The 27,958-nt window shown below is 56.0% G+C and overlaps 1 protein-coding gene across 4 annotated transcripts; it reads right to left on the bottom strand.

The window, feature by feature from the left end:
• Nucleotides 1–27,920, bottom strand: ATP1A3 (ATPase Na+/K+ transporting subunit alpha 3). 4 transcript variants are annotated; one of them, XM_055250113.2, is made up of 23 exons: nucleotides 27,681–27,920; nucleotides 22,456–22,542; nucleotides 22,298–22,357; nucleotides 21,584–21,787; nucleotides 19,746–19,859; nucleotides 19,494–19,628; nucleotides 18,889–19,006; nucleotides 18,500–18,768; nucleotides 15,214–15,412; nucleotides 15,028–15,137; nucleotides 14,808–14,942; nucleotides 11,906–12,098; nucleotides 11,439–11,614; nucleotides 11,224–11,360; nucleotides 9,724–9,874; nucleotides 9,153–9,321; nucleotides 3,888–4,042; nucleotides 3,685–3,808; nucleotides 2,935–3,080; nucleotides 2,286–2,416; nucleotides 1,195–1,296; nucleotides 783–874; nucleotides 116–499 (listed from the first exon to the last, which is right to left on the bottom strand). In XM_055250113.2, the coding sequence occupies exons 1-23, from the start codon at nucleotides 27,684–27,686 to the stop codon at nucleotides 471–473; spliced, it is 3,042 nt and encodes a 1,013-aa protein (XP_055106088.1). In that variant the 5' UTR covers nucleotides 27,687–27,920; the 3' UTR covers nucleotides 116–470. The 4 variants fall into 4 exon arrangements, with proteins under 4 accessions (XP_063476956.1, XP_055106088.1, XP_055106085.2 ...); XM_055250110.2 differs by having other exon boundaries at nucleotides 22,456–22,581; nucleotides 27,681–27,879; XM_055250111.1 differs by lacking the exon at nucleotides 27,681–27,920 and adding an exon at nucleotides 26,997–27,072.
• Nucleotides 27,921–27,958: the final 38 nt, after the last annotated feature.

Below are 27,958 nucleotides of genomic sequence, written 5' to 3'. Positions count from 1 at the left end.
AAGCCAGTGCCAGGCTTAAGTTCCTGGCGTTTCGAGAATCTCCTGGCAGCGTGCCCCAGCAGAAGGGACACTGTCCCAGCCGCAGTCCAGAAAGCAGGCACGACACACACACCGCTTCTCTCTCCCCACTGATATATTTGATAATTGTCCAGAACCAGAGATGGCATCAGCCGGGGGGCTGAAGGGGAGTAAAAAAGAGCCCAGGGAGGTGGCTGGGGCCGGAGGAATGGATAGAGGGGTGAGGAGAGGGAGAGAAACTGACACAGAAAAGAGAGAGGAGAGAGGCTTGGGGCAGGGGAGAGAAGCCAGCCAGAGTGGGGGCAGCAGGAGATAGTGGAGGGGGTGGGGGCCAAGGTGGGGCCACGGGGAGAGAGGGCTCCTCCCCCCAGAATACAAAATTGGGGGGACTGGCAGGGGTGGTCCTGGGCCTGGGGGACGGGGAAGAGATGGGCGATGTGGTGGGGCTGAGGTCAGTAGTAGGTTTCCTTCTCCACCCAACCTGGAGAGACAAAGAAGGAAAGAAAGAGACTGAGTAAGAGATGGAGAGAGACAGGGAAGGCGAGCCGCCCAGCAGAGAGAGGGACAGAGAGGGAGAGAGACAAGGAGACCACACAGACAGAGACCCGTGAGAAGACAGATCGGGGGCCTGGAGAGATGGGAAGAGACAGAAGAGTGGGAACCAGGTGGCAGAGCCATCCAGCAGGGCGAGGGGAGCCTGGGACCAGCTTCCTGAGACCCTGCTGCCCCCCGCCCTCCTCGGCTGCCTTGCCGAGCCCCCTCACCCCCTGGGTTCCTGCGCAGGATGAGTTTGCGGATTTCATCGTAGACGAAGATGAGGAAACTGTAGGGGAAGGCACAGAACCACCAGCTGGGCCTGCGGAGGGGAGAGCAGGAGGGCTTGAGTGCGGGGCCCTAACGAGAGGCAGAGCTTCAGGGGACAGGAGGGGACGCAGTGGGGCAGTCTGCCAGGATCCTTCGTGCTCACAGGTGGAGGGTGCCCTGGGCGGGGCTGGGGCCTGGGGTCTGCGGAGTAACCGTGGTGGGAGCAGCCCATGGGGGAGGCTCGGGGGCATCAGAATGGGGACTGCAGTGGGGACACCAGGGGAGGTGGGGCCTGAGGTTCAGGCTGAGTCTAAGGGAAGGCTCCGTGGCAGGCGCTGGCGTGGGCAGGGCTGGGGACAGCGGGGCACTCACTTGAGAGGGTACATGCGCAGGGCCACGTCCATGCCGGGGCAGTAGGACAGGAAGGCAGCCAGGGCCGTCTCCTCAAACAGCCCGAAGATCAGGATCTTGTTCCTGGAGGCACAGAAGGGCAGGGCTGGGCCCAGAGAGCACCCACCCTGCACCTGCCACCCCACAGAGACAGGGGGAGGCACAGTGCAGACACCCAGAGACAGCAGCACAGACACAGAGACAGAGAGGCAGAGACGTAGGGAGAGACAGAGATGGAGAGACATGCCCCAACAGAGAGAGACAAAGATAGAGGCAGAGTGATGGTGACACAGAAAGAGACAAAATACAGGGACAGACACAGAGAGGGACAGACATAGAGACAGGGACAGACACAAAGACAGACACAGAGAGGGACAGACACAGAGAGGCACTGGTATAAAAAGAAAAGGCCAGGGGCACCTCTGCCACACACACAGAGGCTGAGAGAGAATCTAGGACACACAGGACCCCTTGAGAGAAAATCAGTACAGTGGCAAAACCCAAAACGGGCTGGGCATGGTGGCTCACGCCTGTAATCCCAGCACTCTGGGAGGCTGAGGCAGGAGGATTGCCTGAGCTCAGGAGTTTGAGACCAGCCTGGGCAACATGGCGAAACTCTACTAAAAATACAAAAAATTAGCTGAGCCCGGTGGTGCACACCTGTAATCCCAGCTATTTGGGAGGCTGAGGCACGAGAATCGCTTGAACCCGGGAGGCGGAGGTTGCAGTGAGCCGAGATTGTGCCACTGCACTCCAGCCTGGGCAACAGAGCAAGACTCTGTCTCTAAATAAATAAATAAATAAATAATAGCCGTATATGATGGTGCACGCTGGTAGTCTCAGCTACTCAGGAGGCTGAGGTGGGAGGGTCACTTGGGCCCAGGAGGTCGAGCCTGCAGTGAGCTATGATTACACCACTGAACTCCAGTCTGGGTGACAGAGTGAGACCCTGCCTCAACAAAGCCACAAAAAACCAAAGCAAGGACACAAGAGGAAGTACACAGACAGATAGACAGACAGACACTTGGACAGGACAGATGGCTGTACAATCACCATGTGCCCCTGGCCCTCACTTCATGCCCTGCTGGAAGACCGAGTTCCTCCGGGTCTTGCAGATGATCAGATCGGCCCACTGGACGACTACGATGCTCACAAAGAAGGCCGTGTGGCAGGTGAACTCCACCACCTTCCTCTGCTCGTATGTCTGCAGGAGCGGTGACCAGGGCACGGGACGTCAGTTGGTGGCACTGCAGCCCTAGCCGCCACACCGACATTCCGGTGCTCTTTGCCCCACCCCATCCTGCATGGGGTCCCCAGGGCCTCAGGTGTGTCTTCCTTCTGCGGGCTCATAGTCCCGAGGGAGGAGTCAGGAGATGTACAAGGAAGGAGAAAGGTTAATGGTGATCTCACCGTCCACCAGGGGCCAGGGAGGAGGATAAGGACCCTGTGGGCCTCCCAAGGAGGACAGACAGCAGCTGAGCTTTGAAGGGACAGACAGAGGTGGGGAAGAAGGCCTGGCAGGGCAGAGAGCTTAGGTAGTGGGACACAAGGCTCCAGACGGGCTGGGCCAAGGGCATCCAGGAAGCCCCAGGTGCCCAGCAAAGGCCTTGACGCTGCCATGGGAGACTGAGGGGCCATCGTAGGAAGTGGCCGTGCATGGCTGGAACAGCTCGCCCCGGGGATCTTATGGTGGGCAGGGACACAGCACCCTCCCCCACTCACCCACTGCTGCCCGTAACTGTCCTCCAGGTCATTGACTGTGCGGTCATCCCAGTTCAGCCGGATGCCCACCAGGTTGCCAGGCAAGAAGCCATTTTCTGCCAGGATCACAAAGTAAGAGAAGAAGCCACCAAGAGCCTGGATCATTCCTGGAAGGAGGAGAGAGGATGCAGAGGAGAGGCTCAGGTTGGGGCCGGCAGCCAGCCCAGGGCACCTCAGAGGGCCCAGAGGCCTCCTTGGAGAGGGGAGTATGCCCTCCTGGCCCTGTTATCTGGACACTGGTTCCCAGAGGGTGACCTGAGGTCTCACTTGGTGGTGAGGCCCTGAGATGGGTGGGCCACCTGGGACAGGGGCTTTGGAGAGGGGGCTCTCACAGAGGGATAACCCGGAGCCCCTCTTCCACCTGACCCAGGCCACCTAAACATCATGAATTCTTGGGGGATCCGCCGCTTGAGCTCCCTATGCAAGAATGACCTCCCTGGGCCTGGGACCACCGCCATGAAGTCTCTGCTTGCTAGGACAGCCCCCAAGCGTGGCTGCTCCACTCCTCTGGGGCTCTGCACACATCAGCAGCAGAGAGGAGGAGGTGGAGAAGGATGGGGTGCAGACCCCACCCTCAGATAGCTCACTGGTTGGTCCTGTCCACGTCTGCTACCCTGAGTCAACGCCAGGGTCCCAAGCACCCACAGTGGGCTAGGCACCGCTCTAGGCCCAGCACTGGGCAGTAAGGAGATGGAGTCCCCGGTGCCTCACCGATCTGCCCATAGGCCATGCTGATGAGTCTCTCATTGACCAACTTGTCCGTCCGCGGGTTCCTGGGCTGTCTCTTCATGATGTCGCTTTCAGCAGCCTCGTACGCCAGTGAGATGGCAGGGACCTGGGCGGAGGAGGCCAGGTGAGCCGGGGAGGGGAGGACTCCACCCTCCTGGGCCCCAAGGGTGGCTGCCAGGGCTCACCATGTCGGTGCCCAGATCGATGCAGAGGATGGTGATGGTGCCCAGGGGCAGCGGGATGTTGGCCATGATGAACAGCAGGAAGGGCGTGATCTCTGGGATGTTGCTGGTCAGGGTGTAGGCGATGGACTTCTTTAGGTTGTCGAAGATCAGGCGGCCTGTGGCACGGGCAGGCTCAGAGCAGGCGCCCATGCCAGGGAGCCCCACTCCCTCTGCCCCTCCTCTGCCCCCATCCAGTGTCTTTTTTTTTTTTTTGAGACGGAGTCTTGTTCTGTCACCCAGGCCGGAGTGCAGTGGCGCCATCTCGACTCACTGCAAGCTCCGCCTTCCGGGTTCACTACATTCTCCTGCCTCAGCCTCCCGAGTAGCTGGGACTACAGGCGCCCGCCACCATGCGCGGCTAATTTTTCTGTATTTTTAGTAGAGACGGTTTCACTGTGTTAGCCAGCATGGTCTCAATCTCCTGACCTCTTGATCCGCCCTCCTCAGCCTCCCGAAGTGCTGGGATTACAGGCGTGAGCCACCACACCCGGCCTGTCCAGTGTCCTTTTCTACCCCCCCAGCCCACCCACCATTTTTTTTTCTTTTTGGGACAGGGTCTCACTCTGTTGCCCAGGCTGCAGTGCAGTGGCACGATCACAGCTCACTGCAACCTCGACTCCCAGGCTCAAGTGATCCTCCTGCCTCAGCCTCCCATGTAGCTGAGACTACAGGCACGCACCACCACGTCCAGCTAATTTTTGTATTTTTAGTAGAGACAGAGTCTCACCACTTTTCCTAGGCTTGTCTCTAATTTCTGGGCTGTGATTCCATCTCGGCCTCCCAAAGTGCTGGGATTACAGGCCTAAGTCTCCACACCTGGCCCCTCACCCACCTACCTTTCCACATAAACATCCAACCACATCGCCTTTGTCGAAACATTCTTGAAATAACCACTTTGGAAGATGGTTTCGGAGTTTCTATCAAACATCCCCCACCCCATCGACCGAGTAATCTGACTCCTAGGTTTTATACCCAAAAGAGAGGAGGACTGTTTATGCCCAGCAAAAAGCAAGTATGGGAATGTTCACCATAGCGCCACTCATCAGAGCCAAAAGCCAGAGTCAACCCCATGTCCATCAACAGGTGAGGGATGAATAAACCACGGTACATCCACGCAGTCAAATACTACACAGCAAGAAGGGGCGAGCTATGGACACAACTCTGCAGCTGGACATTGGATCCCGTGCTGAGTGACACGAGCCAGACACAAAAGCATTCTTAGCATCCAACTCCAACTGGAGCAGGCTCAGCACCCGTCTCTGGGCTAAGAGTCAGGATAACGGTTATGTCTAGGAGGAGGGATATAGACTGGAAGGGCAGCAGACAAAACCTAAATAGGGGGCTGGAACGGTTCTCTATCTTGACTGGGGTCTGGTGGTTGCATGGCTGTGTACATGTGTAAAAATTTATACACCCTGTCTGGTTGAATATTTTATTGAGATATAATATGCCCAACTCACTGTATGCATGCCATATCTCAATAAATATTCAACCAGTACAGGGTGTCTAAAGTAAACAAAATAAAGATTAACCCAGGCCAAGCGCTGTGACTCGTGCCTGTAATCCCAACATTTTGGGAGGCTGAAGCAGGAGGATTGCCTGAGATCAAGAGTTCGCGACCAGCCTGGCCAACATGGTGAAACCCTGTCTCTACTAAAAATACAAAAATTAGCTGGGCGTGGTGGTGGGCACCTGTAACCCCAGCTACTTGGGAGGCTGAGGCAGGAGAATCATTTGAACCTGGGAGGCAGACGTTGCAGTGAGCCAAGATTGTGCCATTGCACTCCAGCCTGGGCAACAGAGCAAGACTCCATCTCAATAAAATAAACATTAGCCAGGCACGGTGGCTCGAGCCTGTGGTCACAGCTGCTTGGGAGGCTGAGGTGGGAGGATCACTTGAGGAGGTCAAGGTTGCAGTGACTGATGATTGCAGCACTGCGCTCCAGCCTGGGCAACAGAGTGAGACCTTGTCTCTAAATAAATAAATAAGTAAAAAGATTAGCCCATGAACAATGAGGTCAATCGTTAAGAAAGAACAGGCCGGCACGGTGGCTCACACGTGTAATCCCAGCACTTTGGGAGGCCGAGGTGGGTGGATCACGAGGTCAGGAGATCGAGACCATCCTGGCCAACATGGTGAAACCCCGTCTCTACTAACACACAAAAAATTAGCTGGGTGTGGTGGTGCGTGCCTGTAGTTCCAGCTATGTGGGAGGCTGAGGCAGAAGAATCGCTTGAAGCTGGGAGGTGGAGGTTGCAGTGAGCCAACATCACGCCACTGCACTCCAGCCTGGCAACAGAGCAAGACTCCATCAAAAAAAGGGAAGGGAGGGGATGGGAACAAAGGAAGGGGAAGGAAGGAAGGGAGGAAGGAAGGAAGGGAGGAAGGGAGGAAAGAAGGGAGAGAGGGAGGGAGGGAGGGAGGGAGGAAGGAAGGGAGGGAGGGAAGGGAAGGAGAAGCAGGCTGCCTGTGGTGTGGCTGCTTTGATTGCTTTGATGGCTCTTGCATAGCAATAAGAGCCTGGGCCGCTCCCACCTGATATTCTCATTCCCTGCATTGTGCTCTTCTCCACAAACTAGGGATTTCTCATCCTAAAATATTTATGGATGAAATGATGACTTAAATGTGCATCAGCATAATCCAGTGTGTGTTCCAGGGGGTGGGGAAGAAACAAGGTGTGCGGTGCACTGATTGCCGCTGCAGCTGGGATGGAGGCGCAGGGGCCCACTGTGCCTTTGCTCTACTTTTGGGTATATCTGGAATGCCCCCTGATGGAAGTTATTTTGTTTGTTTGTTTGTTTGAGACAGGGTCTCGGATCTTGCTCTATCTCCCAGGCTGGAGTGCAGTGGCACCATCATAGCTCACGGCAGCCTCGACCACCCAGGCTCAAGTGATCCTCCTGCCTTAGCCTCCCGAGTCGTTGAGACCACAGGTGTGTGCCACTACGCCCTGCTAATTTTTAAAATTTTTTTATCTTTGAGGTCTTAATTTGTTGTACAGGTGGGTCTTGAACTCCTGGGCTCAAGCGATCCTCCCACCTTGGTCTCCCAAGGTGCTGGGATTATAGGCGTGAGCCCCCATGCCTGGCCCCTGACAGAAGTTAGATATTTCTTCTCTCACTTCAGAGAGGCCTTTCCTGTCCACCCCATCTGGGCAGGACCCTCACTATGATCTATCACAGTGGCCTGCTTTCCTGCTTTCTTCGGGGCATATATCACAATTTGTAATTACGTATCTGTTAACTTGTTTAAGGCTGTCTCTCCAGCCCCAGGAGAACAGGGATGGTGTCTGCTCTGCTCACAGCTGCCTCCCAAGCTTCCAGCATGATGCACAAGATTCAGAAGGAGCGGACGGCTGTATCTGAGGCAGTGTGTGTACTGTGTATGCATAGATGTCTTGGGGAGGCCAGGCATGGTGGCTCATGCCTGTAATCCCAGCAAATTGGGAGGCCAAGGTGGGAGGATTGCCTGAGCCCAGGAGTTGAAGACCTGGCTGGGCGAGGTGGCTCACCCCTGCAATCCCAGCACTTTGGGAGGCCGAGGTGCGGGGATCACTTCAGGTCAGGAGATCAAGACCAGCCTGGCTAACATGTTGAAACCCCATCTGTACTAAAAATACAAAAATTAGCCTGGTGTGGTGGTATGCACCTGTAATTCTAGCTACTCAGGAGGCTGAAGCAGGAGAATCGCTTGAACCCAGGAGGTGAAGTTTACAGTGAGCCGAGATCGCGCCACTGCACTCCAGCCTGGGTGACAGAGCAAGACTCTGTCTCAAAAAAAAAAAAAAAAAAAGACTAGCCTGGGCAACATGGCGAAACCCCATCTGTACAAAATCTTAAAAATCAACCAGGTGTGGTGATGCATACCTGTAGTCACAGCTACTTAGGGGCCTGAGGCAGGAGGATTGATTAAGTCCAGGAGGTAGAGGCTGCAGTGAGCCATGATTGTGCCACTGCACTCCATCCTAGGTGACAGATTGAGACCCTATCCCCGCCCCCTCCCCCCCCAAAAAAAAGATGTCTCTTGGGGGGATAAGAAGGTGTTAACCATGGTTTCCTCCGGGATATAGGAGACAAGGGCTGAGGACATTTAATCTGTTACTCTGGGCTCAGCTTTGCTGTTTGAATTCTCTTTTACCATGAACTACTTTTTACACCAGAGACATTTCAAATAGGAGAGAGAAATTGGAAGAAAATCCACCAAGGCATGAACCGTGATTATTTCTGGATGGCGAGGTTATGGGTGATTCCACTTTTTTCTTGAATGCTTTTCTGCATTTGTTTATAACTATCATGAATTAATTTGATGATCAGAATAAATCTGAATGTGAACCAGCCCTTCTGTGGCCTCGTCCAGACCTGTCAGGAGGTGGTGCCTGTCGGCTCTGCAGCCCCCACCTCAGCAGCAACACCAGCCTCAGACCCAGCCCCTCATACCGCCTTGCCTGTGTACCAGTTCCTCTGCCTGAGACTCCCTGGCACTAGTCTATGTGGACGTCACCGCATGGCCCCTGACTTGGCTCAGCCATCCCTGTCCACTCTGGGAAGCTCCCTTGACCCCCAGCCCAGGCTGGCAGAGGGGCCCCCTGAGGGGGCCCACCTGTCTCCCCCAGGGTCCCTGGCTTCCCCCTGGTTGGGCTTGAGAATTTTTTTTTTTTTTTTTTTTTTGAGACAGAGTCTCGCTCTGTCCCCCAGGCTGGAGTACAGTGGCGTGATCTCGGCTCACTGCAAGCTCCACCTCCTGGGTTCACTCCATTCTCCTGCCTCAGCCTCCCGAGTAGCTGGGACTACAGGCACCCGCCACAATGCCCGGCTAATTTTTTGTATTTTTAGTAGATGGGGTTTCACCGTGTTAGCCAGGATGGTCTCGATCTCCTGACCTCATGATCCGCCTGCCTCGGCCTCCCAAAGTGCTGGGATTACAGGTGTGAGCCACCACGCCTGGCTAAGAATATCTTTAAAAAGCCTCCAAGTCAGCTTCACCCACCAGATGGGGCCTGGACTGGATGATGTAGGGACCCTGAAGTGTGTCAGCTCAGTCCTGCCCAGGGGAGCTCCCGACCCCACAAGAGAAGAAGACAGAAAAGGACAGGCTCAAGCTCCTCCAGGGCCAGGAGAGCTGTGGTCTCTGCTACACATCCCTCTGCAGCCCTAGCCAGTTCCCCTTGCTGGTCTCAGGCCTCCGGTAGTGACCGTGGTCTCCAGGGCCACCCCTGGCCAACTCACCCTCCTCCACCCCTGTGACGATGGAGGCAAAGTTGTCGTCCAGCAGGATCATGTCGGCTGCCTGCTTGGAGACGTCAGAGCCAGCGATGCCCATGGCCACCCCAATGTCGGCCTTCTTCAGAGCGGGGGAGTCGTTCACGCCATCCCCGGTCACAGCCACAATTGCACCCTGGAGGGAGAGAGGGTAAGGATGACACCCAGAGGCCAGGCCCCAGAGTCCCCTCCCTCAGATCCAGAAGCCCAAGACCCCAGCCCCGTCCTCCTTCAGACCTAGAAGTTCAGGTCCCCAACCTCCTCTTCCCCTCAGACCTAGGAGTTCAGGCCCCCAGACCTTCCTCCCTCAGACCCAGGGGTCCAGGCCCCCAGACCCTCCTCCCTCAGACCCAGGGGTCCAGACCCCAGACCTTCCTCCCTCAGACCCAGGGGTCCAGACCCCCAGACCCTCCTCCCTCAGACCCAGGAGTCCAGGCCCCCAGCCCCTCCTCCCTCAGACCCAAGAATCCAGCCCCTGGCCTCAGTGAGGACCCAGGAGTCAAGGCCCCGTCCCCTCCTCTGCGGGAGCACAGCCCACCTGTCTCTGACAGCCCTCCACAATGATGAGCTTCTGCTGGGGGGACGTGCGGGCGAAGACGATCTCCGTGTGATTCTGCAGGATCTCGTCGATTTGCTCGGAAGTGAAGTCCTTGAGGTCGGTGCCGTGGATCACGCAGGCCTTGGCATCCCTGGGAAGAGCAGAGAGGGCGATGGCTGAGGTCAGGGTGTGTGAGGAGTGGCAAAGTGATCCTGAAGGACAGAGAAACAGAGGGGCCAGCTCCACAACCAGGAGAGCCAGAGGACCAGGGGCTGGGGGAGGAGGCCTCTGGGGGAAGCAGGGGAGAAGGGGGCTACTGCAGCAGGGCATGCAGGCAGACCTGCGGAAGGACTTCGGGGCAGTGGATTTATTTATTTATTTATTTTTGAGATGGAGTCTCGCTCTGTCACCCAGGCTGGAGTGCAGTGGCGCGATCTCGGCTCACTGCAATCTCTGCTTCCTGGGTTCAAGCGATTCTCCTGTCTCAGCCTCCCTAGTAGCTAGGATTACAGGCGCCCACCACCATGCCTGGGTAATTTTTTTAAATTTTTAGTGGAGATGGGGCTTTGCCATGTTGGCCAGGCTGCTCTCGAGCTCCTGACCTCGAGTGATCCACCCACCTCGGCCTCCCAAAGCGCTGGGATTACAAGTGTGAGCCACTGCGCCTGGCCAAGGGGCAGTGGATTCAGAGGAACGGAGATACCGTGGACAAGCAGAAGGGAGGCAGAGTCAGAGATAGGCATGAGGTTGGGAAAGTCGAAGAAGTCAGAAAAACAGAACAGAAAAGAGACAAAGACAGACAGACAGGAAAAAAGAGAGACAGACACAGAAGGACTGGATTCTACTGAATCCTCTGAGATAGGAGTTATTAGTAGCCCATTTTAGAGATGGGCAAACTGAAGTTCATGGATGCTAAAGGACTTGCCCAATGTCACACAGCTTGTGAGCAGTAAAAGCTGGGATGCAGGCCGGGCGTGGTGGCTCACGCCTGTAATCCCAGCACTTTGGGAGGCCGAGGCGGGTGGATCACCTGAGGTCAGGAGTTCGAGATCAGCCTGGCCAACATAGTGAAACCGCGTCTCTACTAAAAATACAAAACAAAACAAACAAAAAAAAACATTAGCGGGGCATGGTGGAAGGCCCCTGTAATCCCAGCTACTCAAGAGGCTGAGGCAGATAATTGCTTGAACCCGGGAGGCGGAGGCTGCAGTGAGCTGAGATTGCCCCACTCCACACCAGCCTGGGTGACAGCAAGACTCCATCTCAAAAATAAAGAAAGAAAGAAAAGAAAAGAAAGGCTGGGATGCAAACCTATGCCTGGCTACCTCTGTGGCTGCAATGTCCCCACACCAGAGGGAGGGCCAGACCCAGGGCTTGGTCCATGGAGGAGTCCCAGAAAGAATGGGACGGGCAGTGCAGAGGGAGGTTGGGGGGAAGCGGTCCGCCTGTATCAACACCCTAGAGGGACGTCCAGGGCCCTGGCTGGGATGGGTGGCTCACCGGGGGTTAACCTGGCTGACGGGAATGTTGAGCCGGGCGGCGATGTCCTCCACAGTCTCGTTGCCCTCAGAGATGATGCCCACGCCCTTGGCAATGGCCTTGGCCGTGATGGGGTGATCGCCGGTGACCATGATGACCTGCAGGCATTGATTTTTAGGGATGGCCTCTCCCGCCCCACACCTGGCCTTGCCTCCCCCAGCCACCCCAAGCCACACCTTGATGCCTGCACTGCGACACTTGCCCACTGCGTCAGGGACGGCTGCCCGTGGCGGGTCAATCATGGACATGAGGCCCACGAAGCAGAGGTTGTCTGTGGTGAAGTTCACGTCATCACAGTCGAAGGCAAAGCCCTTGGGGAACTGCTCCTCGGGCAGGTAATAATGGCAGAAACCTGGTGGCAGGGAAGGGTTGGGGTGTGAGGGTTCCAGCCTGGGAACCTCCGCCCCACGCCCCTAGATGTCTGCATTGCCCGCATTCCATCTCCCCATCAGCAAGACGGCCGGTCAGCATTCATTTCCTAGGATGCCTTCCCCTCTCATCCATCCATCCATTCATTCATTCATTCACTCATTCATTCATTTACAGTGCATTCTGGGAGGCCCTGGGCTGAGCCAGGCTTTGGGCAGCATCACAACCCTCCTTGCCCTCTAGGGACCCAAGAGCCTGCCCGGCAGCCTCGCACCAAGCACGCGCTCGCCCAGGCCGCCGAGCTCGAGGTAGGCGTTCTGGAAGGCCTCCTTCATCTCCTCGTCCAGAGGCTGCTCCTTGCCCTGTAGCAGGATGGTGGAGCAGCGGTCCAGGATGCGCTCGGGGGCACCCTTCATCACCAGCAGGTATCGGTTGTCGTTGGGGTCCTCGGTCTCATGGATGGAGAGCTGGGGACCGAGCAGAGGGTGGCGTGCCTGAGCCACACAGACACCAGAAAGCTCCCTGCCCCATCCTGTCCCCCATCCAGAGCCAGGGGTGCCAGGATAGACCCACACCAGGGCTCCCCCAGAGGGGACACTCTCTCACAGAGACCCCTGCTCATTCCTGTCTGCTTCTGTCTATCTCATGGATATTTCTTTTTCTTTTCTTTTCTTTTTTTTTTTTTTTTTTTTTGAGACTGAGTCTCACTCTGTCGCCCAGGCTGGAGTGCAGTGGCGTGATCTCAGCTCACTGCAACCTCCACCTCCTGGGTTCAAGCGATTCTCCTGCCTCAGCCTCCAGAGTAGCTTGGGATTACAGGCACCACCACCAAACTCAGCTAACTTTTGTATTTTTAGTAGAGACGGGATTTTGCCATGTTGGCCAGGCTGGTCTTGAACTCCTGGCCTCCTGGCCTCAAGTGATCTGCTGTCCTCAGCCTCTCAGTGCTGGGATAACAGGCGTAAGCCACCGCGCCTGCGCTCCCCTCCCCTCTACCCTGTTTTTTTTTTAAGACACGGTCTCACCCTCTCACCCAGGCTGGACAACAGTGGCGAGATCACAGCTCACTGCAGCCTTGACCTCCCAGGCTCATGCAATCCTCCCACTTCAGTCTCCCACGTAGCTGGGACCACAGGTCCACACCACCATGCCTGGCTAATTTTTTATAAAGACGTGCTCTCCCTATGTTGCCCACGCTGGTCTCAATCTCCTGAGTTCAAGCAATCCTCCTGCCTTGGTCTCCCAAAGTGCTGGGATTACAGGCATGCGCCACCACGCCCAGCTGTATGCTTCCATTTTTATGAAATGTCCAGAATAGGCAAATCCATATGGACAGAAAGTAGGTTAGTGGTTGCTTAGGGCTGGGAGTGTGGGGGAGGAGGGGGCGGGTGACAGCTGAGAGATGCGGGGTTTCTTTTTGGAGGTGATGAAAATGCTCTAAAATTGACTATGTGGACGGCTGCCTATATCTGCGAATATACTAAAACTATTAAATTATACACTTAGAGGGACGAGCTATGGTATGTTAATTATATCTTAATAAAGTTATTTTAAAAGCTCTGAGTCAACTCCTGTCTCTCTTTGGCTCAGAGCCCCCTGGAGGCTTGTGTGCTCCTCAGAGTCACAGCCAAGTCCTCTCCATGCCCATGGGGCCTGACAGGATCTGGCCAGCACCCACCACTCCCACCACGCTCCCTGGCTCCCAGCCCCTCCGCACTGGCTGGCTGGCTGGTGTTCAGATGCATCAGCACACTCCCGCCTCTGGGCCTTTGCACAGGCTATGCCAGCTACCAGAGCGTTCTTCCCCCAGACACCTGCAGGGCTCCCTCCCTCAGCACCACAACCACTACGATTACCTCCTCATGCCTTTGTTATTGTCTGTCTTCTAGAACCAGAGCGTAAGTCTCAGAGATGGCGGACTTCACCATGTCACTCACTACTGTGTGTACACACAGCACCCAAAACAGGGCCTAACATGTGGTGGCTGCTCAAAAAATGTATACTGAATGGGCCAGGCATGATGGCTTATGCCTGTAATCCCAGCACTTTGGGAGGCCGAGGTGGGTGGATCACTTGAGGTCAGGAGTTCAAGACCAGCCTGGCCAACATGGTGAAACCCTATCAATACTAAAAATACAAAAACTAGCTGGGCGTGGTGGTGCACGCCTCTAATTCCAGCTACTCGGGAGGCTGAGATACAAGAATCACTTGAACCCAGAGGCAGAGGTTGCAGTGAGCCAAGATCACACCACTGCCTTCCAGCCTGGGCGACAGAGCGAGACTCCATCTCAAAAAAAAGTTTACTGAGGCCAGGCGCGGTGGCTCATGCCTGTAATCCCAGCACTTTGGGAGGCTGAGGCAGGCAGCTCAGGAGGTCAGGAGATCAAGACCATCCTGGCTAACACGGTGAAACCCCGTCTCTACTAAAAATACAAAAATTAGCTGGGTGTGGTGGGGGGTGCCTGTAGTCCCAGCTACTCTGGAGGCTGAGGCAGGAGAATGGTGTGAACCTGGGAGGCGGAGCTTGCAGTGAGCTGAGATGGTGCCACTTCACTCCAGCCTGAGTGACAGAGCGAAACTGTCTCAAAAAAAAAAAAAGTTTGCTGAATAATTTAAAGTTGCTGCTCTGCCCCAAGAGGTCTCCTGCTTGTTCCCACTCTCTGCTGTAGGAAAACTTTTTTTTTTTTTTTGAGTCAGGGTCTTGCTCTGTCACCCAGGCTGGAGTGCAGTGCATGATGTAGGCTCTCTGCAGCCCCAACCTCCCCGGCTCAGGCAATCCTCCTGCCTCAGACTCCCAAATCGCTGAGACCACAGGCACATACCACCACACCTGGCTAATTAAAAAAAAAATTTCGTACAGATGGGGTTTTGCCATTTTGCCCAGGCTGGTCTCGAACTCCTGGCCTCAAGTGATCCTCCCACCTCAGCCTCCCAAAGTTCTGGTGTTAGAGGCGTGAGCCACCACGCCTGGCCTGCAGGAAGATCTTTACTCCTCAGCGTCTCACTCCAACAGACATCTGGCTCCCTCTCTCAAGCTTTCCCTGTTCCTCTCCCCACCAGGTGGGTATTATCATTCCCATTTTACAGATGGGAAAATCAAGGCTCTATGACACCTCTTTACAGGCATCATAAGGAACCTGAGGTCCAGGCTGGCTCTCCCGGAAAGCCCAGAGTACCTGGTATTTGTTGGTGGAATTGAAGGGAATCTCAGCCACTTTCTTGTTGCGTTCACGCATCAGCTTCACGGAGCCAGAGGACAGCTCGATGCACTTGAGCAGGGCAGACTCAGAGGCATCCCCGGCCACATCCCTCTGCAGGGAGAAAGAGTTGTCAGACCAGGGGCAGCTGAGGGGAGGACACAGGCATGGCCAAGGTGAGGCCAGCAGCTGAACCCACCTTGAGCACAGGGATGTTGTCCTGACCGCCCTTGAAGACAGCGCGATTGCAGAGCCCGGCGATGTGAGACAGGGCCACCCAGGTGTGTGAACTCTTGTCAAATGAGGTCCCTGGGGGAGGCACGTGTGAGGGCCACGGACTCCTGGAGCCAGGCCCTCATGGTCCTCACCTGGGGCCTGCGCTCACCTGACTGGTCCTCAGTGGTGTCAGCCTCGTGGATCTGGTTGTCAAACCACATGTGGGCGACCGTCATGCGGTTCTGAGTGAGGGTCCCTGTCTTGTCCGAGCAGATGGTGGACGTGGAGCCCAGGGTTTCTACAGCCTCTAGGTTCTTCACCAGGCAGTTCTTCCGGGCCATGCGCTTGGCAGTCAACGTCAGGCACACCTGGAGGACGAGCAAGGGCAGGCAAGTTACAGGGACAAGCCCGGCGGCAGGGTTGGATGAGTGACACGAGGGCCACAGCCCAGCTGCCCAGCCCCCAGAGAATCCTGAGGGCCTGGAAAAGAATGAGGCAGAACCCAGCAATGCCACCCCCAAGTTCAGACCAACAGAAACAGGGCAGAGACACCCAAAGACAGGGACTCAAATGCTCATAGCAGCCACACGCATAATAGCGCAAAACAGCTCACGCCTGTAATCCCAGCACTTTGGGAGACCAAGGCGCAAGGATTGCGTGAGCCCAGGAGTTTGAGACTAGCCTGGGCAACACAGTGAGACTTCATCTCTAGAGATTTTTTTTTTTTTCAATTAGCCAGGCATGATGTTACGAACCCGTAGTCTTAGCTACTTGGGAAGCCGAGGCAGGAGGATCGCTTGAGCCCAGGAATTCAAGGCTGCAGTGAGCTACAGTGGCACCACTGCACTCCAGCCCGGGCAACAGAGCGAGACTCTGTCTTAAAATATTGTCCAGGCCAGACGCGGTGGCTCACGCCTGTAATCCCAGCACTTTGGGAGGCCAAGGTAGGCGCATCACTTGAGATCAGGAGTTCGAGACCAGCCTGGCTAACATGGTGAAACCCCATCCCTACTAAAAATACAAAAATTAGCAGGGCATGGTGGTACACGCCTGTAATTCCAGCTACTTGGGAAGCTGAGGCACGAGAATCCCTTGAACCCAGGAGGCAGAGGTTGCAGTGATCTGAAATCATGACACTGCACTCCAGTCTGGGCAACAGAGTGAGACTCTGACTCAAAAAAAAAAAAATTGTCCAAAACTGCAAACTACTCAGATGTCCACTAACAGCAGAAAAGATAAATTGTGGACAATGGAATACTAACATTGATAAAAACAAATACATTACTGCTGCCTGCACCTGCATGGGTGAATGTCAAAAACATGTTCAGCCAAAAAGAGCCAGAAATGAGTTCATACTGAATTATTCCATTAATACGAAGTTTGAACACAGGCAAAGTTAATCTATGCTGTTAGCAGCCAGATTAGGGGTTACCCTTGGGTTAGGGGGCAGGGGCTAAATAAGGTCTTGAGGGGGCTTCAGAGAGACGCAGTCTCGTTGCAGCTGACGTAATTGTGTTCAGTTTGCCCCAAATCATCAGACTATATGTTCACAATATGCTTAATCCTTTGCATATGAAAATCCATTTGACATAGGGTAGCATTCAACATAGCTAATGCGGAAAACAGTAAACTTTTTTTTTTTTTTTTTTGAGACACAGTCTTGCTCTGTCGCCCAGGCTGGAGTGCAGTGGCTCGATCTCAGCTCACTGCAACCTCCACCTCCCAGGTTCAAGCAGTTCTCGTGCCTCAGTCTCCTGAGTAGCTGGGATTACAGGTGCCCACCATCATGCCTGGCTAATTTTTGTATTTTTAGTAGAGATGGAGTTTTGCCGTGTTTGCCAGGCTGGTCTTGAACTCCTGACCTCAAGTGATCCACCCACCTCGGATTCCCAAAGTGCTGGGATTACAGGCGTGAGCCACCCTGCCCGGCCCTGATATGGAAAACTTCGCATAAAACATTAAGTCAAAGAATGAAAGAGGAGAATCGTATTTCTAGGATAGTCTCTGCCATGCACCTTGAAGACAGCATTTAGTCAATATGCTCACAGCTGTCAAGGGGAACCTCACAGAGAACGGACTTCTGGGGTGAAGCTAGCAGCAAAGCAGCCAGAGGAAAACTTTTTAAAAATAATAATAATTATTATTATTATTATTTTCTGGAGATGTAGTCTCCCTCTGTCACACAGGCTAGAGTGCAGTGGCGCAATCATGGCTCACTACAGCCTCAACCTCCCGGGTCAGCCTCCCGAGTAGCTGGAACTACAGACATGTACCACCACCCTGGCTAATTTTTAAATTTTTTTTTTTTTTTTTTTAAGACAGAATCTCGCTCTTGTCGCCCAGGCTGGAGTGCAGTGGCACGATCTTGGCTCACTACAACCTCTGCCTCCTGGGTTCAAGCTATTCTCCTGTCTCAGCCTCCTGAGTAGCTGGGATTACAGGCACCTGCCACCACGCCTGGCTAATTTTTGTACTTTTAGTAGAGACGGGGTTTTGCCATGTTGGCCAGTCTGGTCTCGAACTCCTGACCTCAGGTGATCTGCCCCCTTCGGCCTCCCAAAGTCTTGGGACTACAGGCATGAGCCACTGCACCTGGCCTTTACATTTTTTGTAGAGATGGGGTCTCACTATGTTGTCCAGGCTGGTCTCAAACTCCTGACCTCAAGCAGTCCTCCTGCCTCAGCCTCCCAAACTGTTGGGATTAAAGGCACGAGCCACTGCACCAGGCTTATTATTTTACTTTATTTATTTATTATTTATTTATTTATTTATTTATTTTTGAGGCGGAGTTTCACTCTTGTTGCCCAGGCTGGAGTGCAATGGCGCGATCTTGGCTCCTGGGTTCAAGCGATTCTCCTGCCTCAGCCTCCTGAGTAGCTGGGATTACAGGCATGCGCCACCATGCCCCACTAATTTTGTATTTTCAGTAGAGACAGGGTTTCACTATGTTGGCCAGGCTGGTCTTGAACTCCTGACCTCAGGTGATCTGCCCACCTCGGCCTCCCAAAGTGCTGGGATTACAGTGTGAGCCACTGCGCCCAGCCTCATTATTTTATTTTTTAACTTGATGTACTCTTCGACTTTTCATCATGAGCATGCACTTCTTAATTTTGTAATTAAACTTAACAAGCAATAGGATTGTTGGCTCTTTACAGCTTGCCAGTGTTTCTCAAGATTTTCGTTTGTTTCTTTCTTTGATTGTTTGCTTTGTTAATGAGGCCCTCTGAGTCAGGCCCAAGTTGTCTTTCAGAAGAACACTGTGATCCAGGCCCCCAGCCCCTTCTCCGACCCCAGGGGTCCAGACCCCAGCCCCTCATCCCCCAGACACACGAGTCCAGGCCTCCAGCCCCTCCTCCCTCGGACTCAGGGGTCCAGGACCCCAGCCCCTCCTCCCTCAGACCCAGGAGCCCAGACCCGCAGGCCCTCCCCGCCCAGACCCAGGAGCCTGGCCTTACAGTGACAGTGGCCAGCAGACCCTCTGGGACATTGGCCACGATGATGCCGATGAGGAAGATGACAGCCTCAAGCCAGGTGTATCCGAGAATGAGGGAGAGGATGAAGAAGGAGACACCCAGGAAGACAGCCACGCCGGTGATGAGCTGGATGAAGTGCTCAATCTCGATGGCGATGGGCGTCTTGCCCACCTCCAGCCCTGATGCCAGGGTGGCGATGCGGCCCATGACAGTGCGATCGCCCGTGGCCACGACCACGCCCCGAGCCGTGCCTGCAGGCCAGAGGGGTTAGGCTGAGGTGGGGTGGCTCAGGGAGGTTCTGGAGGCCCTGACCTCCTGGGACACGTCCCTGTGTCTGCCCCAGCTGTGTGTCTTCTCTGCACCCGCCTCACCTTCCACACAGTTGGTGGAAAAGAAGGTGATGTTCCGAGTCTCCAAGGGGTTGTCATGCGTGCAGTCGGGAGAGCGAGTCTGGGGCTCGGATTCGCCAGTCAGGGAGGAGTTGTCCACCTGGGGGTAGGTGCAGCAGAGAGAGGGTTCAGTCCAGGGCCTGGGACAGGAGGGTATTTGTGCAGAGGGCTTGGGGCTGAAGCCTATGTGCCTGGAGATCACAGCTAGAAGCCTGGATGCCCAGTGGACGAGTGGTGTGTGGGAGGCCAGAGTCTGGGATCTTGAAGGTGGGGAAGGCACAGGGCTGCTGGCCAAGGCCTAGGATCCCTAAGGATCTCCGAAAGGTTAGGGCTGGGCCTGGACTCCTGACTGTTGGGTGAGGAGGGGGCCCAAGATCTAAACTCCTGGGTCTGAGGGAGGAGGGCCTGGGGGCCTGGACTCTTGGGTCTGAGGGAGGAGGGGCTGGGACCTGGACTCCTGAGTCTGTGGGGGGAAGGGCTGGGTCTGGACCCCTGGGTCTGAGAGAGGAGGGGCTGGGGCTGGGCCTGGGCTCCTGGGCAGCCCGAGGGAGGGTAAAGCCGGGCCCCAGGCCCAGGCCCAGGCCCACCTTGCAGCCATGGGCTGAGATGATCCGCAGGTCAGCTGGCACTCGGTCTCCACCCTTGATCTCCACCAGGTCCCCGACCACCACCTCCTCAGCATTCACCTGCATCTTCTCACCTTCCCGGATCACCAGGGCTTGCTGAGGTGGGATGGAGTAATGTCACCTCCCAGACTCCCTCTGCCTGGGGGTCATTGGGCCCGGCCCCTAGCCCATACACTAACACCCCCATATGGCCCCTTGCCGGGCACCCTTTACCTGTGGCACCATGTTCTTGAAGGACTCCATGATCTTGGAGCTCTTGGCCTCCTGGTAGTAGGAGAAGCAGCCAGTGATGATCACCACGGCCGCCAGCACAATGCCTAGATACAGCTGTGGGGAGATGTGGGGATGTTGATCAGGAGCCGCCCAAGCCACTCCCCACCAATCCCTGCTCGCCTGGAGTCTGGGAAGGGAGCTTTGTGTCAATGGGAGTCTGTATTTGTGTGTCTGACCCCAGGTTGGTTATGAGGGTTGGTGTGTCTGAGTCTCTCCTGTTTGTGCTTCAGTCCCTCTTTCTGTAACGGTTGTGTTTGAATCTAAGGGTCTGTCGATTTTTTTTTTTTTTTTTTTTTTTTGAGACAGTGTCTCACTCTGTCGCCCAGGCTAGAGTGCAATGGCATGATCTCGGCTCACTGCGATCTCCGCCTCCTGGTTCAAGCGATCCTCCTGCCTCAGCCTCCTGAGTAGCTGGGACTACAGGCGCGTGCCACGACACCCGGCTAACTTTGTGTATTTTTAGTAGAGATGGGGTTTCACCATGTTGGCTAGGATGGTCTTGATCTCCTGACCTTGTGATCCGCCACCTTGGCCTCCCAAAGTGCTGGGATTACAGGCGTGAGCCACCGTTCCTAGCCCTTTTTTTTTTTTTTTTTTTGAGACAGGGTCTCGCTCTGCTGCCTAGGCTGGAGTACAGTGGCGCAATCTCAGCTCACTGTAGCCTCAACCTCCCAGATTCAAGCAATCCTCCCACCTCAGCCTCCGGAGTAGCTAGGACTACAGGTGTGCACCACTAGGCCCGGCTATTTTTTGTATTTTTTTAGAGACTGGGTCTGTCTGGGTATGTTACTCAGGCTTCTGGAACTCCTGGTCTCAAGTTACCCTCCTGCCTTGGCCTCCCAAGGTGCTGGGATGACAGGCGTGAGCCACCATGCCCGATCTGGCCATCTATTTTGTGTGTGTGTCTGTCCTCCTGCACGTGTTGAGTCTGGGATGCGGCTGTCTGTCGCTGTGTCTGTCTGACTGGCTGCATGCCTGACTTCACGTTCTACAAGGCAGCTTCTTTGGTTCTCTGTGTGTGGATCTCTGTCTCTATGTCTCCAGCTCTGCCTCTCTGTGAGAGCTTATGTCTGAGACTGTTTAGATTTGAATATCTGAGGACACTCTCTGTGCCTGACTCTCATGTCTCTCTGTCACCAGGTTATGCCTGCATTGCTGTGTGTGTGTGTGTGTGTGTGCATCAGTGTGTGTGTGAGTTTCTCTGTCAGTGTATGTCTGAGTCTGTGTCTGTTTCTGAATTAGGTGGCCATGTTTGAATCCACATCCTGGTGTGGCATCTGCATTGACCCTCCATGCACATGCGTGTGTGTGCACACACACCTACCCAGGTGAGCATCTCTGTGTGACCAGTGTGTGGGTCTGTGTTACGCGCATGGGATCTGAGACTCTATCTTGAATGTGTCCCTGTGTTATGGGGATGGGCCCAGATGTATCAGCAGCGGGGTGTGCCTGGGTCTCTATGTGACACTCACTCTGGGTATCTGTCAAGCCATGACCACCTGCTGGTGTCTGTTCTCAAGGCCACTGAGGTCACACAGCCTTGGGACAGAGCCCCGGCTCACACGTCCTGCTATGGGGACTTGGACAAGTTACCTGGCTTTTCTGAGCCTCAGTTTGCCTTGTATTTGATCTGGTTCTCTTGCTGGGTGATTGTGAGTTAGATGGGAAAAAGGGGGAGAGTGGGCTGTGAAAAGCCTGGAGGGATGGGAAGAAGTTGGAGTGCGGTGTCCGTAAATAAATGTGCAGGGCCTTGCGCAGGGCAGGGTCCAGGCACTCACATTGTCACCAGAAGGGTCATCCTCGGTGCCCGCCTGGATGCCGTAGGCCAGGAAGCAGAGGATGGCCCCGATCCATAGCAGGATGGAGAAGCCCCCAAAGAGCTGCCGGCAAAACTTGACCCACTCTGGTGTGGTAGGCGGTGGCGTGAGCGCATTAGGCCCATCCCGGGCCAGGATCTCCTGAGCTTTGCTGTGGGTCAAACCCTGAGGGACAGAGGACTCACACAGAACCCTCCCTGGGCAACCGTGGTGGCACCCCAGGCCTTCACCAGACCCCCAGAACTTAAGACACCAGCCCCAGCCCCTCCTCCCTCAGGCTCAGGAGTCCAGGCCCCCAGCCCCTCCTCCCTCAGACCCAGGGGTCCAGGCCTCAGCCACTCCTCCCTCAGGCCCAGGAATCCAGGCCCCCAGCCCCTCCTCCCTCAGACCCAGGAATCTAGGCCCCAGCCTTTCCTCCCTCAGACCCAGGGGTCCAGGCCCCCAGTCCCTCCTCCTTCAGACTCAGCAGTCCAGGCCCCCAGCCCCTCCTCCCTCAGACCCAGGAATCCAGGCCCCCAGCCCCTCCTCCCTCAGTTCCAGGCGTCCAGGCCCCAGTCCCTCCTCCCTCAGTTCCAGGGGTCCAGACCCCAGCCCCTCCTCCCTCAGATCCAGGAGTCCTAGCCCCCAGCTCCTCCTCCCTAGTTCCCAGGGTCCCAGCCCACAGCCCAGCCGCACCTGCACACAGTCTGTGTTGTATTTCCGGCAGACCTCTTCCACTGACATCTTGTGCTCTGTCTGAGGAACAGGAGTTTGGGGGAGACGGTGAGTGCCTAGGCCAGCCAGGAACTGGCAAGGTTCTCTGGGAGGGTGTGCGGGCAGAGGACGGGACTTACCATAGCCACCTCCTTCTTGAGGTCATCCAGGTCCCGGCGCTCCTTGCCTTTGTTCTTCTTGGGCGAGCCCTTGTCATCTTTCTTGTCCTGCGAGGTGGCGATACGATAGCTGTCAGAGCCACCAGACTGCGGGCGAGAAGGGGTTCCAGGGGGACACCGGCCCTCCGTGCCCCGGCTATCCTCCTGGCCGGTGCCCCTGCATCTCTGGGTGGGGGTCTCTGTCTGCCTCTCGGGGTCTCCCTGTGTCTCCCAGCGCCTCTGGGTGACTTCACCTCCCTTCTGCCTCTGGTGACTCTCAGGCCTCGTGAGTCTCATCTGCTCTGATTGGCTTCCCTGTCTCTGGTTCTGTGTGTCTCTGAGTCTCTGTCCCTGAAGGTCCCTGTCTGGCTTCTGCCTGTGTTTCTGTCTCTCTCTGTTTCTGTGCCCATCTTTGTGGGTCTCTCCCCTTCTGTGTTCTGTGTCTATGTGACTTTGTTTTCGTTTTTTGAAACAATATCTTGCTCTGATGCCCAGGCTGGAGTGCGGCGATCACAGCTCACTGCAGCCTCGACTTCTGAGGCTCAGGTGATCCTCCCACCTCTGCCTCCTGTGTAGCCGGGACTACAGGTGTGTGCCACCATGCCTGGCTAATTTTTAATTTTTTTCTAGAGATGGGGTCTCACTATACTGCCCAGGCTGGTCTCTAACTCTTGGACTCAAGTGATCCTCCTGCTTTAGCCTCCCAAACTGTTGGGATTACAGGAATGAGCCACCGTGCCCCACCTCTATGTGACATTTTAACTCGCTTCTGTCTCTTCTTCCCTCTCCCTGGCCCTGTCCAACCTTCCTACGTATCTGTCTTTTTTTTTTTTTTTGAGATGGAGTCTCGCTTAGTCGCCAAGGCTGGAGTGCAGTGGCGCGATCTCAGCTCACTGCAAGCTCCGCCTCCCGGGTTCACGCCATTCTCCTGCCTCAGCCTCCTGAGTAGCTGGGACTACAGGCACCCGCCACCACGTGCAGCTAATTTTTTTGTATTTTTAGTAGAGACAGGGTTTCACTGTGTTAGCCAGGATGGTCGAGATCTGACCTCGTGATCCGCCTGTCTCGGCCTCCCAAGGTGCTGGGATTACAGGCGTGAGCCACCGCGCCCAGCCTCGTATCTGTCTTTTCTATGTCTCCATCTGTATCTCTATCTCTTTCTCCTCTGTCTGTCTCCCTTGATGTGTATCTCCAGGTCTGTTTGTGGCTCTTGGTCTTATTGCTTTGTTTCATCATCTCTCTGTCTCCTGTCTCTATCTCTCCATCTCTGTATCTCTGTCTTTGCAAGGCTGTTTCTCTCTCTTGATAGCTCTCTCTGTCTCTCTCTCTATCGCTCTGATCTATTTATGTTGTCTCTGTCATTCTCTATCCTGACCCCAGTCTCTGGGTCTCTCTGCATGTGTCTTTCTATGATTTTGTCTCTCTCTGATCTCTGGTTCTTTCTGTCTCTCTGTCTTGCATGATGTCTGTCTCCATCTCTTGGCTGTGTCTCCCCAGGTCTGGCTGAGTTTCTGTCTCTCTGGGTTCTTTTTTCCCTCTGAGTTGGCGTCTCAAGGATCAGTACTTTCTGTCTCTTTTTCCATCTTTCAGCCTGTCTCTCTCTGTCACTGTGTCTCTATCTTCATCTCTCAAGCTGTCTCCTCTGGGATGCTCACATCTCTCCCTACCTGTCTCTTTTCCTGTTTTCAACCTCTCTCTGTCTCTCTCTCTGTCTCTCTAATATCTCTCTCTGGGATCTGCCTATCTCTGTCTCTCTCTCTCTGGGATCTCCTCTCTATCTCTGAATCTCTCTTTCTCTCTCACTGTCACTAAGATCTCCTCTCTCTCTCTCCCTGTCTCTCTCGAATCTTCTGTCCCCCTCCTTCCCCATATATCTCTCATTCTCTTTCTCTCTCTCACTGCCTCATCCTGGAATTTTCCTCTCTATCTCTGTCTCTTTCTCCCACTGTCTATCTCTGGGCTCTCCTCAATCTCTCTCTTTCTCCATATATATATATATGTGTGTGTGTGTGTGTGTGTATATATATATATCTGTCTCTTTTTGTAGGATCTTCCTCTCTCTTTCGCTGTCTGTCTCTGGGATCTTCCTCTCTCTCTCTGTCTCTTTCTCTCACTTTCTCTCTGGGATCTTATTCTCTATTTCTGTCTCTCTGAGATCTCCTCTCTCTGTCTCTGGAATCTGCCTCTCTCTGTCTCTGTCTCTCTCACTGTCTCCCTCTGGTACCTTCCTCTATCTCTGTCTCTGTCTCCCTGTCTCTGTCTCTCTCTGGGATCTCCCGTGTGTGGGGCCCATGGAGTGTCCTTAACAGAGGCTGGGTATGGCCAGGTTCCTGGAGGACAGAGCAGGAGAGTGAGAGGCAGAAGCCCTAGTCCTGGCTTGAGCTGCGCGTGGTGTGAGTGCCTGAAGTTCCAGTTTGGGAGCCTGGGCGGATGGGGAGGGCAGTGTCCGAGGCTGGTGGGAGGGGTGGGGCGAGGCTGGGTGCTGCGAGGGCCGCTGACAGGTCCTGCAGGCCCAGGGCCAAGCTGGGATCGGAGGCTCAGCGCGGCTCAGCGCTAATCTCCTCGTGACCTTGTAGAGGGCCTGAGCTGCCTGCTGTCTGCCCCCAGACCCAGAGGCTGAGTCGGAGGGTGGGGGTGTGCAGGGAGGGGCAGCAGCCTGGAAATCTGGGAGCCTCAAGAAGGGGTGCAGGGGGTGGGAAGGAGGCTTGGCCCCACGCCAGCCCTGCAGCAGCACTGCGTCTCAGACGCGGAGGCACAGAGGCTTGGGGGACGAGGAGACCATCTTTCATACTCCCCTGCAGTGCCGGGGGGGCCTCAGCTTTGCCCGATGGGGTAGACCCAGGATGGAGAGACATAGAGAGATGGAGAGATGTGGAGCTACAAAGGCCTGGGGTCAAGTCCTGTGCAGGAGGCCAGAAGAGGGGTGAGATGGGGGTCAGGAGAGAGAGAGGGAGAAAATCAGCTGCCAACCCAGAAACCTTAGTTGAAGGCTGGGTGCTGATGCTCGGGGCTCCATAAAAGCTAAGGGCTGGGCCAGACTCTCAGATCCTGAGGGAGGCTGGGGTCCTGGACCCCTGGGTCTGAGGGAGGAGGGGCAGGGGTCTGGACTCCTGGGTCTGAGGGAGGAGGGGCTGGGCCTGGAATCCTGGGTCTGAGGGAGGAGGGGCTGGGCCTGGACCCTTGGGTCTGAGGGAGGAAGGGCTGGGCCTGGACCCTTGGGTCTGAGGGAGGAGGGGCTGGGGCCTGGACTCCTGGATCTGAGGGAGGAGGGGCTGGGGCCTGGACTCCTGGTCTGAGGGAGGAGGGACCGGGAGCCTGGGACTCCTGGCTCACCCTGGCCCTGGCCCTGGCCTTGGCTCCTGCTTGCCCTTGCCATAACCAGACCCCCTTGGGGGGCGGGCTCCCATCTGTTGGAGTGCAGAGCTGAGGCTTTCCCAGTCAAGGCAGGAGGCCCAGATGGGCGCGCTGCGGGGCGGGAGCACCTCCAAGGGTGGGGGCCACGCCTGTCTCGCTGTGGCCGCCTCTGCAGCTCCTTGCCATTTTCCATGCTGTCCGCCTCTCCCTGATCTGGTGCCAGCTCCTGCAGCCTCTGCGCCTGGGCCGGGCTCCCCTCCCCCCTGCAGGGGACCTGGCCCACATCTCTGGCCGTCCCTCCCTTGACCTCCCCCTTTGCCCTCTGCCTCCTCTTCCTGTCCCTCAGGCTGACTGTGGTTGCTGCTAGATAGGAAATATCTGTTCTTGTGTCTCTTCCTCTGAGCCTCAGTTTCTCATTTTCTCTCTCAATGTCTCTCCATGTGTCTCAGCCATGTCTCTCTGCTTGTCTCTGTCTCTTTGTCTCTATGTCCATGTCTCTTTCTCTGTCTCTTTCAGAGCATCTCTGTCTTTCCATGTGTCTCTGTCTTTCCTTCCCATGTCTAAGCTGCCTTCATTTCTCCTCTTGTCCTCACTCCTTTTCCTAAGACCACCTCCCTCTAACTTCCTTCTCTAGGGCTTTTAGCATCAGTCTTCTCCCAATCCATCCACAGCTTCTCTCCCTCCATCCCACTTACCTGACAGCTATCACTGACTACCCCTTTCTCCCTTCTGTCCCCTAGTCCTGCCCCAACCCTATCCTCCTTCCCAGCCCCCCGGCCCAGCCTGCCCCACCCCACAGATCTGCAGCCCCATCCCCCACCTCCATCCCTGGGCCCATCAGCCTTTATCCGCCATCTTTCTCCCCAGCCCTTCTGTTCTCCCTCCACTGGCCTCTCCCGCCCTCTTCATCCCACCTACCCCCACCCACCCCCTCCTCTCCTGATTCCCCCTCCCTTCAGCCCCGCCCCAGACACACAGGGAGGAATCCAGGGCTGCAGCAAGGGTCAGGTGGTCAGCCAGGGAGGGAGGCGGCATCTGCTGGAGAGACTCACAGACAGACAAGGACACACGGACACACGGACACAGAGGCAAGGACACAGCCAGGCATGCACGCTCCCCACTACACAGTTGCACACGCACACCCTCAGCTGTGCACTCAGTCTCCCCACCGTGGCTCTCCTGTTCCTCTCCTCCTCCCAGCTTCCCATGCCTGCTCCCCTACATGAGGGGCTGCACACACACACACTGCAGCCCCAGGCTGCGACACTGCGGAGCCTACACGCGCGCACACACACACACACACACACACACTGCGGAGCCCCCCCATCCAGGCCTGGAAGGAGAAAGAGAGGTCATCTGGTGTCCATCCCATAGCCTGGACCTATCCGCACCCTGCCAGGGAAGCAGGGGGGCCTCAATAACCCCAGACGCACTAACACCAGCTCTCACAGACACACCCAGACGCGATCGCAGACTTTCAGACACCACGGGGCCCACACACTGGCTGCCAGGGCCTGACAGTGCCAGCAGCTCTCATACGCACATGCAACCGTGCACATGCAACCGCACAAGGTCAGGCGGAGATGCTGAGGGCTGGCTCACAACCTCGCGGATCCCCGCACACAAAGCCATGCCAACGTGCGCCACAGACCCCCCGCCGCCCCCTGCGGCCCCGCGCACACATTCGTAGCAGCCCCACGACCACATGGATTGGCCGGGTAAGCGGCTCCCCGGGTCTCGCAGGCCTGGCTCCGCAGCGCAGGGGTCCCGGTGCCCCCGACCGCCGCGCACACCCAATGTCACCGGCCCCACAATGTCACACGGAAGTGGCGCCCAGCCGGCCCAGCACCTACCCCCATCTTGGCGGCTCCGCGGGGAGAGAGCCGGGCGGACGGGGCGGGGACCTCGGGGCGGGCTCAGGCGCAGGCTTGGGCTGGGGGCCTCTGCAGCGCCCGCGCCTCGGTCGGTGCGCGAGTCCGTCCGTCCGTCCGTCCGTCGGTCCCACCGCACAGAGGCTGCGGCGGCCGCCGCCTCCGCCTCCTCATATGCCCGCGTCCGCGGGAGGGGGGCGGCGCTGGCCAATCAGGGGCGCCGCCGTGCTGACGGACGGCCCGCGGCCCCGCCCCTGGTA

Source organism: Symphalangus syndactylus, chromosome 17, assembly GCF_028878055.3.
Source record: "Symphalangus syndactylus isolate Jambi chromosome 17, NHGRI_mSymSyn1-v2.1_pri, whole genome shotgun sequence".
Classification (NCBI taxonomy): domain Eukaryota; kingdom Metazoa; phylum Chordata; class Mammalia; order Primates; family Hylobatidae; genus Symphalangus; species Symphalangus syndactylus.
Note: the sequence above shows the minus strand (reverse complement) of the source record. Positions and strands in the feature narration are given on the sequence as shown.